Raw genomic sequence first — 16,622 nt, 5'->3', positions numbered from 1 at the left:
CATTAGAGGCTTGTGTGCCATTCAGAGGTAGGTCAGCAGGCTGGAGAAATAGGCCAACAGAAATCTCCTGAAATTCAACAAAGGGAAGTGCAAAGTCCTGCACCTAGGCAGGAATAACCCCAGGCACCAGGACAGGCTGGGGGTTGACCTGCTGGAAAGCAGCTCTGCCGAGAAGGCCCTGGCAGTCCTGGTGGACAACAAGTTCACCATGAGGCAGCCATGTGCCCTTGTGGCCAGGAAGGCCACTGGTCTCCTGGGGTGCATTAGGCAGAGTGTTGCCAGCAGGTGGAGGGAGGTGATCCTGCCCCTCTCCTCAGCCCTGGGGAGGCCTCGTCTGGAGTACTGTGTCCAATTCTGGGCTCCCCAGGACAAGAGAGATATGGACATACTGGAGCAAGTCCAGTGAAGGGGTACTAAGATGATGAAGGGGCTGAAGCATCTACCATATTAGGAAAGGCTGAGAGAGCTGGAATTGTTTAGCCTGCGGAAGAGAAGACTGAGGGGTGATCTTATCAATGTGTATAAATATCTGAAGGGAGAGTGTAAAGATGATGGAGCAAGACTCTTCTCAGTGGTATCCAGTGATCAGGATGAGAGACAATGGGCACACACTGAAATAGAGGAAATTCCACCTAAATGTGAGAAAAAATTCTTTGCAGTAAGGGTGGTCAAACACCAGAACAGGTTGCCCAGAGAGGCTGTGGAGTCTCTTTCCTCAGAGATATTCAAAACCTTTCAAAAACTATTCAAAGCAGCCTGCTTTAAGCAGGAGGGGTTAGACTAGAAGACCTGCAGAGGACCCTTCCAACCTTAACTATTCTGTGATTCTGTGAAATAATTACACTTTAAAACTCTTGTTGAACGTGCACTCCCAGCATAAAAGTTCAAATCATTATTGTGGTCTCAGAAGTGAACTGAACAGGTAGGAGGTCAAAGACACCCTTGAGATGACACTGGAGGTCAGTATGGTATTTCTTGCCTGAGAATCTTGGGCTTAGCAGTACAAAATATTGATGCTATTGTTGCATTAGCAAGGCAACTTTTTGAGGTAAATATTGGCATGGAACAACACTTTTCCATTCCAGGCAATTTCATTAAATAAAGATGGTGAAAATATAGTAAGATTACAGCCACTTCTTTTTTTTCTCTTTGAAAGACGGTCCTTGACTTAATCCACATTCTCTTCTTCACTAATCTTTCTCTTACTGAACACCACACTGGAGTGGGATAATTGGCCAATGTTTGAAATAACCCAGTTCTGTACATACAATTTAGAGGTTACTGCATGGTCAAAAAGGTATTTCAGTACCACTGTATTATTCCATTTACATAACTCTAAAATAATAGTGCATAAGCTATTTTTCTATCAAAATAGTTTTCTCCTGTTTCCCTACATAGTTTACCTTTTCAGAAGCAGTCTGAGGTTTCTTTTGGGCTATTTGGAGGTAGCATGCTTAGCCAAATTGTTGAGGAAGCAAACTATTCCAAAACTCAACTCTTTCCTTATTCCAGGGAACCAATACTGCTTCACTGGCTCAAGCCAACAGCAGATCCCTTCTTCTGTCCATAGCCTGCCACAGATGTTGTAAGAGAACTAGGAAGCACAGCTTCCTTCAGATCCATCTATTCCTTACCCTTTCACTCAGCTTACAGTGAAAATCACTCTCCTATCCTTGTGCAGCTCAAGAGAGCTCAAGAGACACTCTGGGTGTGAGAAAGGCTCCTTTTCCTTACACGTTGACATGGTGACAAAATCCAGGACATATGTTTGTCATTACTCATTTAATATTCATATCTAAGTTACAGTGTGCTACACACCTAAAATAGCAGTGCAGGTCCCCAAAATCTGGAAAGCATTGAAAGTCTAAACATGTAACTCTTCTTAAGTTAATGAAAGCTATTATTTAAAACACTTCTGTAATTTCATTTTTTGAGAAATTTGGCAAAGTTCATCTCAAATTTGGTGCTGAAGTTTCTTCCTTGACTTAGAAACATTTTTTCTGTAAATATAAAAATCAGTAATAATCTTCTAAGAGGTACTAAACAGTCTTCAGTACTTCCTTCTTCTCTTTCTACTCTAACTTTACACTCTTTTGAAGGAAAAGAAAAATCCCTTTAACCAGAAAACAGACCAACACCTTCTCACCTGGCAGTGGTGGCACACATGTGCCCTAAAACTGCCAACGCGGCAAGCCATGTGCAAAACTCTTATTGAACAAAGCCTATAAATGTGCAAGGTCAGGAAAGCAATCCAGTAACAACTGTTCATTTTTAATGTACTTTGTCACTCCGTAATATTTTTTAAAATAATGTCTATAAAAAAGAAAATGAACATAACATAACAGTGATGAAAAGCAATGAGATGAAGTTCAGACATCTCTCACTAGGAACTCTGTGGTTTTCCAGCAGCTGCTGTGGCTAGAGCTGCTCGCACATAGTCTTTGGCCAGAAAGGGACTACTGGCTCCCTTAGGGAGAGGGAAGCATCCCCTACAGCGATATAAATGGTTGTGGAGAACAGAGGATCTTTCCTTCCTTTGTTTGGAGCACCTCGGAAGGAAGAAGACAGCAAGAAATGACATTTTGCTTTCTCTTGCATACTCAGCATTGAAACCTTTCTACCTGGGGTGAGGTGTTACCTACTATGAAGGATTCGCCTTCAGTGTTTTTCTCCTCCCTTGTCCACATTTACCTATTAGCTAAGCCCAGTGTTCATGGAGGAAGACAGCTGCTTGGAGACTGAAAAACGTAGCCATCTGTGGATGCTTAATACATGGGATGGGTCACACACAGTAAGAGGGAGAAATTGTATTGTTGGTATGACATGGGAGAGGGGAAGGGGCAGTATTACCAGTTACCAGCAGAACTATTGTCAAAAGTAATGTCAAAAGGTCCTTAAATCTTTATTTTTTCCAACAAAATAAAGACAGCTAAAGTCACCAGATGCTTAGTCTGTCCTTTAACACCATTTCTACCTAGCCCTTTACTTATATTTTTGTCCCAACAATTCCAGATGTGCCTTGGGATGCGAAAATCCCATTCACAAGACTTGAGTGTTTAAGGCTGAAGAAATTCTGACCTCAGCACATCTCAGTATATGTTGGCACCACAGCCCCACTCTACTTCTTTCTTGAGCCTCTTTGGTGGTCTGCAGTGCATGCTGCCAGCCCGTTCTCCCTGCCCACCCTTCGCAACTTCTGTTGCTCCACCAGCCGCATCTCTGAGCCTCTCCTCAATCCTACTATCACATCTACTAAACAACTGCATTTCCTCTGCCTTAAGTTTCCTTTCCTGCATAAGATTTGAGGCCGTACTTGTTAACATGCACAATGTTTATTGCTCAATATGCACAATTCAGAACAATTCTAAAAATGGTCTTGAGCTCTGTTCTCCAGCAGTCGGAATCAATCCTGATACCACTGAAAATGGGAGGAGTTTCTGACTTAATTCACTAGTTTTGGCTTCAGTTGGAACAGAATCAGGCCATTTGATACTAACTTCTCAGGATGTGCCTGAATAAAAATAGTACAAATACTGTGGAATTCAAGCTCTTCATCCATAATATATTCATCTTGAAGTGCACAGCTGCCATACATATATTTATGTAAGTGCTATCTGTAGAAATATTTAAGCATTCAGTACAACTCTGAAAAAAATATTTAGAAAAGTTAAGGAAGGCTAAATGGTTAGCACAAGCAAGGAGAGACGGGGGAGACACCTTTCTTCAGAAGGCAGCAAACCTTTAACATTTTCATCAAAAACACTGAAGAAATATAGCAAAGCTAGAAAACCTACAGAGAGAGAAAACAAGGGTGATCAGATATATGGAACAGAAGGGAATCTAAACAGACTACAGCTTTTCAGCCTATAATTAGACATCTTAAGGTGGCATTTGTAAGCACCTCTGTGAGAAATAATATTCGCTTTTTACAATAAAAGTACTGGAGGCAACCAATAAAATCCTCAAATAGCAGGTTTAAAACAAAGGCAACGCAATTAATTTGTAGAACCCATAACATGTTTATGAGACCAATAATATAAACAGGTTCAAAAACAAGAGTGGTTAAATTCATGAACAATTGAGACATCAGAAGCTTTTACACATGGCATGACCTCCAGCCCAAGGAGACTCAGGCACATCAGAAACTGGGGAAGTATCAGAGGGGAAAGAGGCAGCGCTCTCGATGACCTCCCCAGCCCCTTCAGCATGGGCTACTGACACCTCTGGTCTCTCCTGTTATGGCACTTGTCACACACTTGTTCTACCCAACTCCCAAGCTTGAAAGATGAAAATGCTGCAAACCACCTGGTGAAATTTATGTGCAACAGGCAAGTACTGAGGGCTGCAAGAAGTTCTCTCTTCCCACTCCGTGCAGCTGTCTAATGCATAACACCCGTATCTACTTTTCCCAGATTTCTGTTTGCTTCCTTTCTAAACTCATCTGTGACAAAGTCTTTGATATCACATGATGTTGCAGCACAAGCAGAGTTGTATTAATCAGCAATATTTTTATTCAGTTGCTTCTTTGGCAGGCTCTTGGCAGTACAGCAACAAACATTCTAGTAATAAATGAGCTTTTAAGTGCACCAGACTTTACTATTCAGCTGCTGGCTTGTGGTCTCTGATCAAAATTTAACTTATGCAGCCCCTGTACAGGCAGCATCCCAAGTAGCAGCAACACCAGCACCACTAATAAACAATATATTTATACATAAGACACTGATCTGACCTTAACTTAAGGGAACAGGTCAACTCTCTTCCCAGCTATACCCAAATCTATTGATGTTCAAGCCTCTTTTTCTAAGCTACAGCAGCACACTACTGAATTACAGTGATGCAGGTAAGCAAGAGCATGATGCCCATTACATCGCCATAAACAATTAACTTTCACAGCTGAGCTCTACAACACAGCACCCTGCCTGCTGCCATGGGATGTTGCTTCCCTTCATGTAGGTCATCGGTGAGGAAATAGGAAATAAATGGTTCCAACCATCAACAGCAAAAACGTAGCAAAATCCCAGCACAACACATCCTTTGATAGATCTTTATAAAAATGTAGATCAAGTTTATAGCAGACAAAATGAAAAAAAGCAATCACCTCCCTTTAATGTATTTTAAATGTTTTTAAAGTATATAGCATTTTACTGCTAAAAATACCCCAACAAAACATACATTCAATGTAAAAAAATGCCTTAAACTTACCTCTTAGTTTACACTGATTTAATATATTTTTTCTTCTACTTTTCAACTTTCCTTGCATCTTGGGAATATAGTGGTTTTCTCCACCCGCTTCCTTCCTCTCACCTCCTCCCCCTCCAATCTGGCCTCCTTTCCTTCCTTGGAGGTTTTTAAGCTTTAATTTGAGAGTGTAAAGCTGAAAAATATTTGATACAATTTTTTTTTTTAATTAGAGAATTGAGCTCCTCACCATGGTTGAAGCATTTCTGGGAACAGCACCAAAAAGCTTGAAGCTACTGCACTGAGTAGCCACAGCATCTCTCTTAAAGACATCATTCATTTATTTTCCCCAGACAACTAGTGTTTCAGTGTTTTACTTACAGACATGACTGCAGTTTAGGAGACTAAAGCTAGAAATGAGCCTGAGTCTCTTTGTTCAGGCTTGGAACATGAAACCCAGATTCCCAAATTCCAGTGTGGGCCCACCTCCAGCTGGAATAGGAACAAGACTCACCAAGTGGGATTTGACAATGTATGAGCTGAGACTTGAGTTAGTCACATTTTCAATGAGCTTAAAAGGGTATTGATGATTACACGCTCTAACTGGAGGAGGTAGTTGTCAGTCTGCCTGCCGTGTGCATGTCACCACACCAAGGAAGGGGAAATATTTTAATTTTTGTGTGGGATTGGGCTTGCTGAATGGAGCTTTTGGGAAGTCTCTTCCCCTGTAATCTGGATATTGTTAAAAAAAAAAAAAGAGAGAGAGAAAAAGAGAGAACAGGCCGGATCTAACAATTTAGGGGCTCAGTGCAATGCGGTGGGGCAAGAGGACACACTGGGCATCTGCAACCCACATTCACATTGAGGGGCGTTGAAGGGACTCAACTTTTCTAGGTGCCGGTGAGCAGCAGCCTATATTCTATTTTAGGTTTCCATTTACCGACACTAGGTTGTGTTTTACAGTCTCAATGTATATATTTTTTACATCTTGATATAACATGGTAAGGTTGTTTTCACCTAATACAGAACATTCCCTGAAATGTTATCAAATTCCTGGCAACACTAAAAAAGCTTTTTTTTTGCCTAACTGCTTACAGGCATTCCAGGGATGTAGACTGTTGTAGTGTTGCTCTCCATTCTTGCTTGGCTTAAAGTCCGTACATTCCAATCTTTTCTCTTAACTCGGTCCCCTTAACCACTGATTTTCATTTGCTGTTGCTTGAACAACAGCAAGTTGCTCGTATAATTCACCTATACATGTACAACTCAGCAATTACTTGTCTGCTCTTTGACACAATCCATCTATATATTCTTCTAAAGACAGTATTGCCCCTTTTGGTATTTTACTGAACACAAACTGGTCCCTTCTTATCCAAAACAGGATTGTTTTAGTGTAATTGTGTGTGCATATTTCTGTATACTTAATATGTATTAGCTATATAAAGTCAGTTCTGAACTAATTTATCCCAGATGCATTAGCTTATCCTTTTCTCAGTCTGAATATGATACATTGCTAACTCCGCTTGCTCATACTTCTAATCTCTAAGTATCTTGTATTTTCTGTTTCCTGCTGTTTACATCATCTGCTGACTTCATTAACATGCTGTTCCCTTTCTTTCTTTAATACTATTAATGAGTCTGTTAAATAAGGCTGAAACAGAGACCAATCACTATACTACTACATCAGACAACTGAAATGTGTTATCAGCCAGGTTTTCTGCAGCAAGGCCGACAAGCCCATTTGTCAAAATCATTCCTATTAATCGGTTTCAATAAGCTGTTATTTGTAGAATTGACCGATGTTTAATTGTGGCATTACCAGAAAGCTGTTTGGGAAACGTTGGCATAGAAAAACTGACTATTTATGTATCTATCTTTGCTTAAACCAAACCTACAGGAAAGTTCGGATTTGGTTCAGAATGGGATTTAAACTGCTATTTAATTCAGTTCTCCTTCCTGTTTAATCTCTCCATACTCGCTATTTTATGCCCTACTTCACCCTTACAGATTTCAAATATTTCAATCAATCCACTCCATGCAATTGATAGGACAATTGAAGTTGCTTAAAAACTAAGAGAAGGATATATGATAACAAACAAATAATGTTAAATAGAAGAGAGTATTTTTTTTTAATTAGACACACATAGCATGAATGTAGATGAATGTACAACAGACACAAACAGTTCCAAGTACATTTTCACCATAACACTGAAGTGTGAGAGGGATATCTCTATTAAACATTAAAAAAAATAAACACAGAGAAGGAAAAGAGCTATTTTACCTAACAGTTACTGGTGGCCCGTGAACGGACTGATTGTGAATAAATTAGGCTAGAAATCAGACAGTATATACAAACAAATAGGAAAGTGCGGCTCCAGATTAGTCTTCTAGTACATGTAGCCAAGGCAACGAAACTACTGTCTTTATACAAAGCTGGATTGGTTCATGGAAGGATTTGTCGAGTGGTTGCTGGAAACGGCAGCGTACCCAGCCCTCATCTCAGACGTGCCTGGCCCTATCTTCCTGCTAGCTCGACAAGCACAGCCATAAATAACAACAAATCTTAAATGGAAACTTTGTCTTTAGAATTACTGATTCTTCGCAAGTACATTGAACGTCTGAAATTAATACCGTACATTTTTGATGCACCTAAACTGCCTCATGAGATCTGAAAATAACAAGATGAAATAATTAGCATTCTTCACTAGTAGCTAGACACTAGCAGCTCACATTTCAAGGGCTAAAATTTTGGCCTCTGAACCATAAGTTTTCAGTAAATGCACGTAGGCAAAAACTTCACAAATACGGCCACTGCTGAAAACAATGGCCTTGAGCGCCAGCAGAAATATGTGCTGAAAAGCGCCAGTTTTCCCTCCATTCTCTGCTAGCCCTGCCCTGCACAGAGCAGGTAGGTCAGGCCCTGCCTTCCCAGTCACATCAACAAAGGTCTGGGAAAACAATAGGAAATAATCGAGACCACTAGAACAAGCCCTTGCTATTCTCCATATGGCATCAAAAAACAAGTTTTTGACTCTCATGGGTTAGAACAGATGGAAAATATTTGAATCCAGGTCCCCGGATCATTTTGGATCTGTTGGAGTGTGAGAGTCGACAGCAAAGGAGGATCAGCCATTTTAAAACTCATAACATTTTTGATATATATAGGTCATTTTATTCTGAGGTTTTGATCTCAAAAAACACTTCCAGACATGCAAAAAAATTCAGCAAATCCCTTTTTATACATAGAATCTAGTCTCAATTTAAAAAAGAGTATCAAAAGATTTGTTCATGAATATGAATGAGATTTCATGGAATGAAGTGTTCTGGGTCCTCCTTGGAGCATTCTCCTCTAAGTTTTTCACTTTTATCAGTGAAAGAAGGAACTTCAGGGGAAGGACCTATTTAACCTTTAGAGAGTATTATTTACGTAGACTACTCAAAGAAAACTAACAGGGCTGTTACTCTAGCTATGATCTCTTTATATGGCTGAATAGTTCTTGGCCTCTTGAAAGCACACGATTCATTGTTTTAGATCAGCCTATGATCATAATGATACAAAGAAAAATCACAGTAATTATAGAGCAGTCTTCATAAGAGCTATATTTAATAAGCTATGGTTCATCTCTGTTCCAACTGCACTAGCTTCTGTCAAGAGCAAGGATATATTTAACTGTTATGTGCTAGCTTGCATAGCTACAATTACTATCCTTGAGGAAGCAGTAATGCTCTGTGGTCCATTTAGAGGTTAAACCTTGGTTTCTAAGTATGTTAAAACTATTGACTAGTTAAAATAAATTGAGAGTGCAATAAATGTTCACAGAGTCCAAACAAAGAGTGCTTTCCAAAATCTCATATAAAAAGGTTTAATTTTATTTTTTGCTTTTTAGTTTGACAACAAAAAGGGTAACAAAAGGCATATACATGCATATATATGTGTGTACAGGTGTATATAAGTGAGTATATATTTATACACACACAGACACACACCTGAATATATTGGCTATAAATACTGGGCAGCAGTATACCCGTCAAAACTCCTTGTTTTTCATTGGATTGCTGTAGTGTCTAAGAACTGCAATCCTACATCAGAAATCCACAAGAAGTTGCAAAAAAGCAGAAGACAAAAACATACTCTTTGTCCACAGGAGACTACAACCAAAGAATAAAAGACAGCAGGAGGAGACAGACAGATGTGTAGCACAAAGAAACAACGAGAAAAAAAGTTGCTCAGTGTACATCTCAGCACGTGAGTAATAAGCTAAGCCTTAAACATAATTTGTTGCCATCATCAGGTGGTTTATGGTACACATTTAACACATGAGTTGTGAAGCCTTTGCAAATACTATTTTGAATTGTTTCTGGAAATTCATTGCAATATAATATGAACTAATAACAAAAATCTCACAGGAATAATGAAACCTGGCACTATTTTACCTGTTGAATTTAACTGAGGGAAAAAAAATCAGGCTATGTTGTAGATGTACAAGGGTTGTTAGGGACTTCAAAAGGCCCACTAATAGTAGGATACACTTTCCGATTTGGCATCATCGGTTCAGTCTTACTGATTCTTCATAATTAACAATACTGTTTACCTCATAGTACATTTTTAATTAAAAAAAAAAGTCATTTACATTGTTTCTTTCTCATGTGCTTTGCAAATGTATCATGTTTTGCTACTTAAGGGTTTACCTTCCATTGTCCTCAAGAGGAGTCATGCATACACAGGGAAGGGAGAATACAGCTTGGAGAATTACCTAAAGAACATACCATGCAATTATTTACCATTTAGGGTGGGAGGGATAAGGGGGGGAAATCCCACATAAAAGTTAAGAGAGTTCAGTGGGGCCAAACAATAACCCAGGTAATATTAAGGGACTAAAACTTAAAGATCCTGACAATCTCTTTTACGGCCATGCCAGAACTGCATTCTTCCTTCTTGTTATGAAAAAGCATGACATATCATATAATCCTCCCATCTAGTCTGTCGCATGCAAGATTCCCATCTTCCCATCCTTTTATCCAATAGAGTTTAGAATTATAGTCCTATAAGCCCCAAGATAAAATGTGCTGTTCTCTAAAATAAAACTAAGGATGTGTACATTGTGCTTATAGGCAGGCTCACAGTAACTCACAGCGATCACATATGTATGTGCATGCGTATGTGAGTGTATGAGACAAGAGTATGGAACCTATTGATTAATTTGTAATTAAAAGAGAAGAGAGTGAAGCATGAGGAAAATTCTGAAGCAACCTTGTATTGTGATATGCAGAAGAATGCACGCTGCAGTTATTGGTGTCTCCATAGAAACAAGACATATTGGAGGGTGTAAGACATTGTCAGAGGACTAAAAAATTTCAGCTTCAGCAGAAAACAGAAAAGCACCTGAGGGATTTTTTTTTTTAACCAGGGAAACAAAATTAATTATTCATTTCCCATACATGAAGCATCTATTTTTTACATGAGTTACTTAATATACATCATGAATTAATTTATGGACTGGCTAATCCTATGATTTTCTAATCCATAAAATCTATAGAAAATGCATGGCTACACTTCTAAGTGTAATGCCAAAGAGGAATATAAGTAGGCTCTCAATGAATAATTGAAAGCCCTATTCAATGTGCTGTTAATTCTTGGTACCATTTTCACATCTGGATTAAACACACTGCTTATGCATTCATATGAATATCGGCCCATATGCAGAACCCTGTCTTGGCCTGTGCAAAAGGCTTCCTCAGAAAAAGTCAAGGCGGCAGGGAGACATTGCTTCAAGAAGACACTAATCCCTAAACCTGCTCTGCATTCCTCCTACTTGAAATGAGCAGAGGCTCATAGTGTGCAGCTGCAGCGACTATTTATAAGAAGCTAAACCCACTCACAGGATGGATTAAAGAAGGCTCATCTCCTCAACAAGCATGCCAACCAAACCCTAAGCTACAGGCAGGCACAGGGTTCGTTCATAGGCAAGCAAGAAGCCTGAGCCAGCTGCTAGTTTATTCCCCGATTTTCTGCCCCAGCCTGGCGAGGGCAGCCTTGGGGACAGTCTACCAGCTGAACCTGGCCCAGCTGCGGCGTACCTCAGCACCTTCAGCTGCCTCTCCTAAAAATATCCCTTGCCCTTGGAGCTCCCCTGTGCTGCAGAAAACTCTTCCTCTGTTTCTCTGAGACGGAACCCTGGGGAAATTATCAGCAGTTTCTCTTTAAAATAGTTTCTGCTCCCATTCCACTGCAGAGCAGAGAGGCTGTCACATTGCCTTCATCGCCCTGATGTACAGATGATGTATATGCATCCCTCTGTGTGCTGCATAAGGGAACAAAAGTCAGCAACAGCTGTTAACTCTCGACTGGAGGTCACTGCAGTTTTAGGAGCTTCTCTGAGGGGTGTGTTAAAAGAGTGCACATCAGACACCAACAGAAAGAGGTTTTCAGAATAATCAGGCTTTTTCATCTCGGTATATGCCACAATGCATGGCAATGTCTAACGCTTCCACAACAACTAGCTGCTTTAAGACAGCATAGCTTCGGAAGATGAGAAGGAAGGCAAGACATGAAAACTATGAGACTTCCCATCTGCCAATGAAAATTTAGGGCTCTAGAAAGATACTGCATGTGTGGGAAGGAAAGAGAATGTTTAAGGTAAAGTGAAGAGAACTATTTTAGGGGTTCTTCAAATTCTGTACCCAGCAGCAGTGTCGGTAAAAATTTTCAGAGGATGCACTGGAAACTAAGTATTACACAATCTTTTGCATCATTTCTATTTTCATTGTAAATATCCAGGCTTTAGAGCTCTGCCAGAGAATGCAAAGTGGCTCTCTAGCTCTCTACAGACTTGCATCAGGTTGCATCTAAGAACAGAGACGTTCTTATAATTAACAAATCATGGCACATTCCAGCCAGTTCCCAAAGTTGATTCAAAATACAAAAAGGGGAATAAGAATGATTATGGCTCAGTTGTGCCCAGCTGTCTTTTTAACATTTGTGAAAAGACAAAAGTTCTTGCTGTTTTATAGGCAGAGAAGCGTGTGTGGAAAGGCACTCGTTCACACTGCAGGTATCATCTTCTCCAGTCTGTGCAGCAGAGTTGAAAGCACTTTGCTTGCTTACAGACACATATCTTTCACAGACCACACCACAAAAACGTTGCTGCCTGCACAGGGTCTATTTCCAGCTACATATCCCAGATAAAGTTAAAATTGGTAAGTACACATGCAAGAGGAAACTATTTTAGAAGAGGTGCAGAAAATGAGTAATAGTTAACACAGCTGAATCTTTCTAAGCTGGATAAAAAAAAATACTGGGATGTATTTTTGCTCTTATGAGTACTAATGCAAGGCGCCTGTCAATCTTTCCATTTTTCCATTGACTTCAGTGGGCTTTGGATAATTACTGCTGTCATCCTTTAGCGTTTGCTACAGGATGTGCCTTTCTTGCCCACACAGTCAGTCTTACTGGTGTTAAGGCCATTTCTAACACAGTAAAATTTACTCAAGGAATAAGAGATACCAACCAAAGCATGCTTTCTGAAGGACTTTATGTTAGGCTGTTTGCTTTGGGAATCTCTTAAACTCTGCTTTGGTCTTCCTTTTTTACATCTAAGGAAAAGAGAAAAAAGCTGTGTGATATCAAATATTTTCGTTTCATATCCTTCACCATGGTCACATCTTTATGCCTACTGATTACTCATAGACATTGACATGAAACAAGGAAAGAATACAAAAAGTCTCTTTTCCTGTATCCTGCCCATTTTTCAAACATGACAATTAAAAAGGGAAATGATTAACTTTTTCACTAGTCATGCTATTTTTATTAATAAAAGTCAGATTCAAGGGACAGTAATGAATTATACTTGGAAAGGAAGAGTGCACCATGAAACCTGATATACAGTTGCTGATGGCTACATCAGGATCATATATTACTGCAATTCCAGACGAAATTAGACAGAATAGTGTTGATACATCTCAAGAGAAAACGAACTATAGTCTAACAAATAAGGTCTTTATTATCCATGAAGCATGTCTGTCACTTATTTTTACTGCTTTATTTTTACTAAAGCATGGTATTTTCTAAGACCCTATCCAAAAAATCTGACTAATACTTTATTCTATCACAGTGTATAGGTCCATTCTTTGATATTAGATTTCTTGCATCAAAAGCACATATTTGCTTTGTGCACTGATGGAACTTAAACATGATTTTGACATTAGTAATGCACATTGTGTTCCCATTAATGACTGAGTTTAGTCCCATCAGGCTTACATGCAAGTATGAAGATGGCTTGCACACTGGACAACCCAGAAACGTCTCCCATACACTCTCACTAGTTTAGCTAAGGGGCAGCCCTAGCTTCCTATAAAACCCTATCCTTGAACCTAAATGGTTCAACTCCATGTAGAGAACACAAGCTATTTGATCCCAGGACTATGTGAGGCATACAGTGGAGGGAGCATCACTAAATTTTCCAGATTTGCATAGACCCAAAATTTCCAGGGATGGAACCAAATTATTCAGGTAGCAAAGGATGTTTGAGTCAGCCCAAGATATATGAAGCTGTAGCATGATTAATGTTAAGCATGCTGGCTATCCTGGGGACCCATTCCTTTCCTCCTCACCCAGCTGTGCATCATTAGATACAACTGAAAAAGTCCAGTTTTCCTTCCAAAACCATTTCAGCATCATTCTGCAAAAAAATAGAGAGTATGCGCCTATGATGAGTGATAAAACCATTTATTTTCTATTCTATTTTATTTTCTATTTCAATACCGTACATCATGTGTACAGTGAAACTGGACAGCAGGGAGGAAGGTTGTCTCACTGCACTTCCCTGGCACTCCTTGGTGACGGAGACCCCCTTGGAGAGAGGGGAAGACCATTTTATCCCTCAGAGCAACTGAACATTCACAGCAGGGGAACAGGAGCCCAGGCCAAAAGTACAAGAGACAATGCAAAGGGTAAGCCTACAGCATGAATGTGGAATGGGAGAAGGCCTGTGGAAGTGACCAGGAAAAAGTTTTCTAAGGATATAGATGAAACTGCATGGGTTGCTTCAATGTTGAAAACTTAGAAGGATGCAGCACTAGAAAATAGGACTACAGCAACAGCAAGGAGAAGCTCTCTGGCTATGACACTACAGGCAGCCAAAATCTCCTCTATTAAGTGTTACTCCAGTCTGCTAGTTTTCTGTTCTAATAAGACGTAGCTTTAGAGTTTTGAGCTTTTTAATTTACAGAACAGTTATAACAGCTCCAACAGTTCATGGTCCCACCAAGGCCAATAAAATCACTTACTGCTTTAGGAAAGATTCTCAGTGATGTATATCAGAAACATTTTAGCAATGTTGCAATAGGATCAATTTATACCATCTAAAGTTCTTGTCCCTTGTGCTGAGTCAGCTTATATATGCTAATTCTAAGAATTAGTCTGAATGCTGCTTCACTCCTATTTTGTCACGTGCAGTTGGCAGATGTGGAAAAAAAATTGTGAGTAACTTTTATGAAAGCTCAGAGACAACTGTAGCGTGTCCATCATTCAGGTCAGTGGTTATGGCTGCAGCATGGGACTCGTGAATAATGGGTTTAATTCCATGCTTTGTGAAAGGCTTCTTCAGTGACATGAGGGAAGTCTTCAAACCACTGTTTAACTCTTAAAATACAGATAATGATCTTTTCCCACTTCAGAGGGGTGCTCAGATGAAGACTGAGGCAGGCCGCTATAGTGTGAAAGCAGGATCACACTAGTTTATTCATATATGTATATTTATCTATATCTATATATGCACACCACACACACACACACACACACACACACACACACGCAAGTCTATTCCCAGTGATGGTCGAATTTCAAGAGCCTCGCACAGGGAGGTTAGATCAGGATCCCAAGATTCATGACGCTTTCCTAAAATAAGTAAGCAGTAAAGCTTGTGTAGAAGAGGGGATGATGATGTAAAGATAAACATCTTTACAATATACTTCCTAAATCTATCTAGTACAACTAGTGGAATATTCTTCCTTTAGGTATTTTGCCACTTTGGCATACAACATATTGATCACGAGCATATATAAGTGAGCTTGTTTGGAATTTTGTGCTTTGTATGTTTAATGAAAGCCTCTTTGAACAGCTTTACCACTTTCCTTAATTAAAATAAAATAAAGCGGAGAGGGGAGACATTAATTTTCTTGCCAGAGCTGCATTTAGCCCTAAGCATTTTGAGCAAGCCATAGCCATGCACAATATGTTACACAGTAATTCTGCCTGAGTAATGTTGCTGATATTAAAGAGTAGTCCAAGAGACAGTCAGCCTTGGACTAAGACATACTGACACAGCTTGGTGCAACTTTTTTTGTCCAGAATCTAGAAATGCCTGCTTGCAAAACTTTGGCAAGAATAAGTCTGCACCATGTGCATCTCCTTGTAAGTTTAATTGTCTGTGTGTAAGCTATTAATCTACCTTTAGGAGTGACTTTTCTTATCATTTTCCTCCATTTTTTGCAGCATTCTAACTCAAAGAATATGATTAAGTCAAAGAAACTAAAGCCAGTCATGGGAATTTGAGGCTTCTGATCAAGCCTGGAGCCAGGGCTGACTATTAAGTTAAAAAAAGAAAAAGAAAAGAAAAAGAAAAAAAAGTATTTGGCTCTAAATGCTACTTCGCAGGGGCGGAATTGCTCAAGGCCTCAACAATTTCCTTTAGTGTGGACCACAGCTCTCTAAAACTAACATGCTGATCTCCTGTCATCATTGAACCATAGTGCAGACCTCATTCTCCTATACTTTTCATTGCTATATCCTTCCTGTAGTAAGTACTGGAGTTATGCTTGCTGAAAAGGGATATAAAAAAAGTATCTAGTAAAATGTTGCACTAAGAAATAAGAGTGGGCAATCCCATTGAAACTGTGTGATAGATCTCCAGCAAATCTCTTAGAAGAATTTATATGATGACTACCTATTCAGTAATAATAATCAAAAGAACGCTATATGGACAAATTGAGACGACGCCTACAAAGAAAAGGCATTTACTGAAAACTGGCACAACCTGGTTTGTGCTTCCACCTTGCATGTCAGCACCAGAGCGCAATGAATCAGCATGCATAGTATGGTGGTTCTTTAGATGGTGCATCTATCTCCCTGCTAAAAAGGATTAGCACACTTTGTTAGGTCCTGTGTGAGTATATTCAGATCGTTTAACTGTGTTACAAATCACGTGTTGCCTACATTATTGTAGTCAGGATATTGCTAGGATACCACAAGCACCCTTTTTATGGGCTCTAACTTTTCTTTTAGAATTATACAATTTTCTTGAGGTATTTGTTTTGAGTTTGTTCTCATAGAACTCACAGTTTAAATATGCAAAATGTTTATCCTCATATAGCTGTAGACAACTGTGGACTTACACAGGTGTCATTTTGACAGCAGAAATCTAAAAAAAAAACCCATGCAATTGCAT

General features: G+C 39.5%; 1 protein-coding gene across 15 annotated transcripts in view; it reads right to left on the bottom strand.

Moving 5' to 3' along the window:
• The window catches only part of DLGAP2 (DLG associated protein 2), a 465,625-nt gene that overhangs the window by 307,994 nt on the left and 141,009 nt on the right, over positions 1-16,622 (bottom strand). For 3 of the 15 annotated variants that reach the window (XM_068937309.1, XM_068937310.1, XM_068937313.1), the window contains exon 2: positions 5,203-5,374. The exons of 11 other annotated variants lie outside the window; for them this stretch is intronic. In XM_068937309.1, coding sequence (XP_068793410.1) covers positions 5,203-5,374 — 172 coding nt within the window. Of the gene's footprint in view, positions 1-5,202; positions 5,375-16,622 lie in introns of those variants that run through there. One more of the 15 variants, XM_068937316.1, reaches the window with a different exon arrangement.

This window comes from Struthio camelus, chromosome 3, assembly GCF_040807025.1.
Source record: "Struthio camelus isolate bStrCam1 chromosome 3, bStrCam1.hap1, whole genome shotgun sequence".
NCBI lineage: Eukaryota > Metazoa > Chordata > Aves > Struthioniformes > Struthionidae > Struthio > Struthio camelus.
This window is presented reverse-complemented; position numbering and strand designations above follow the sequence as displayed.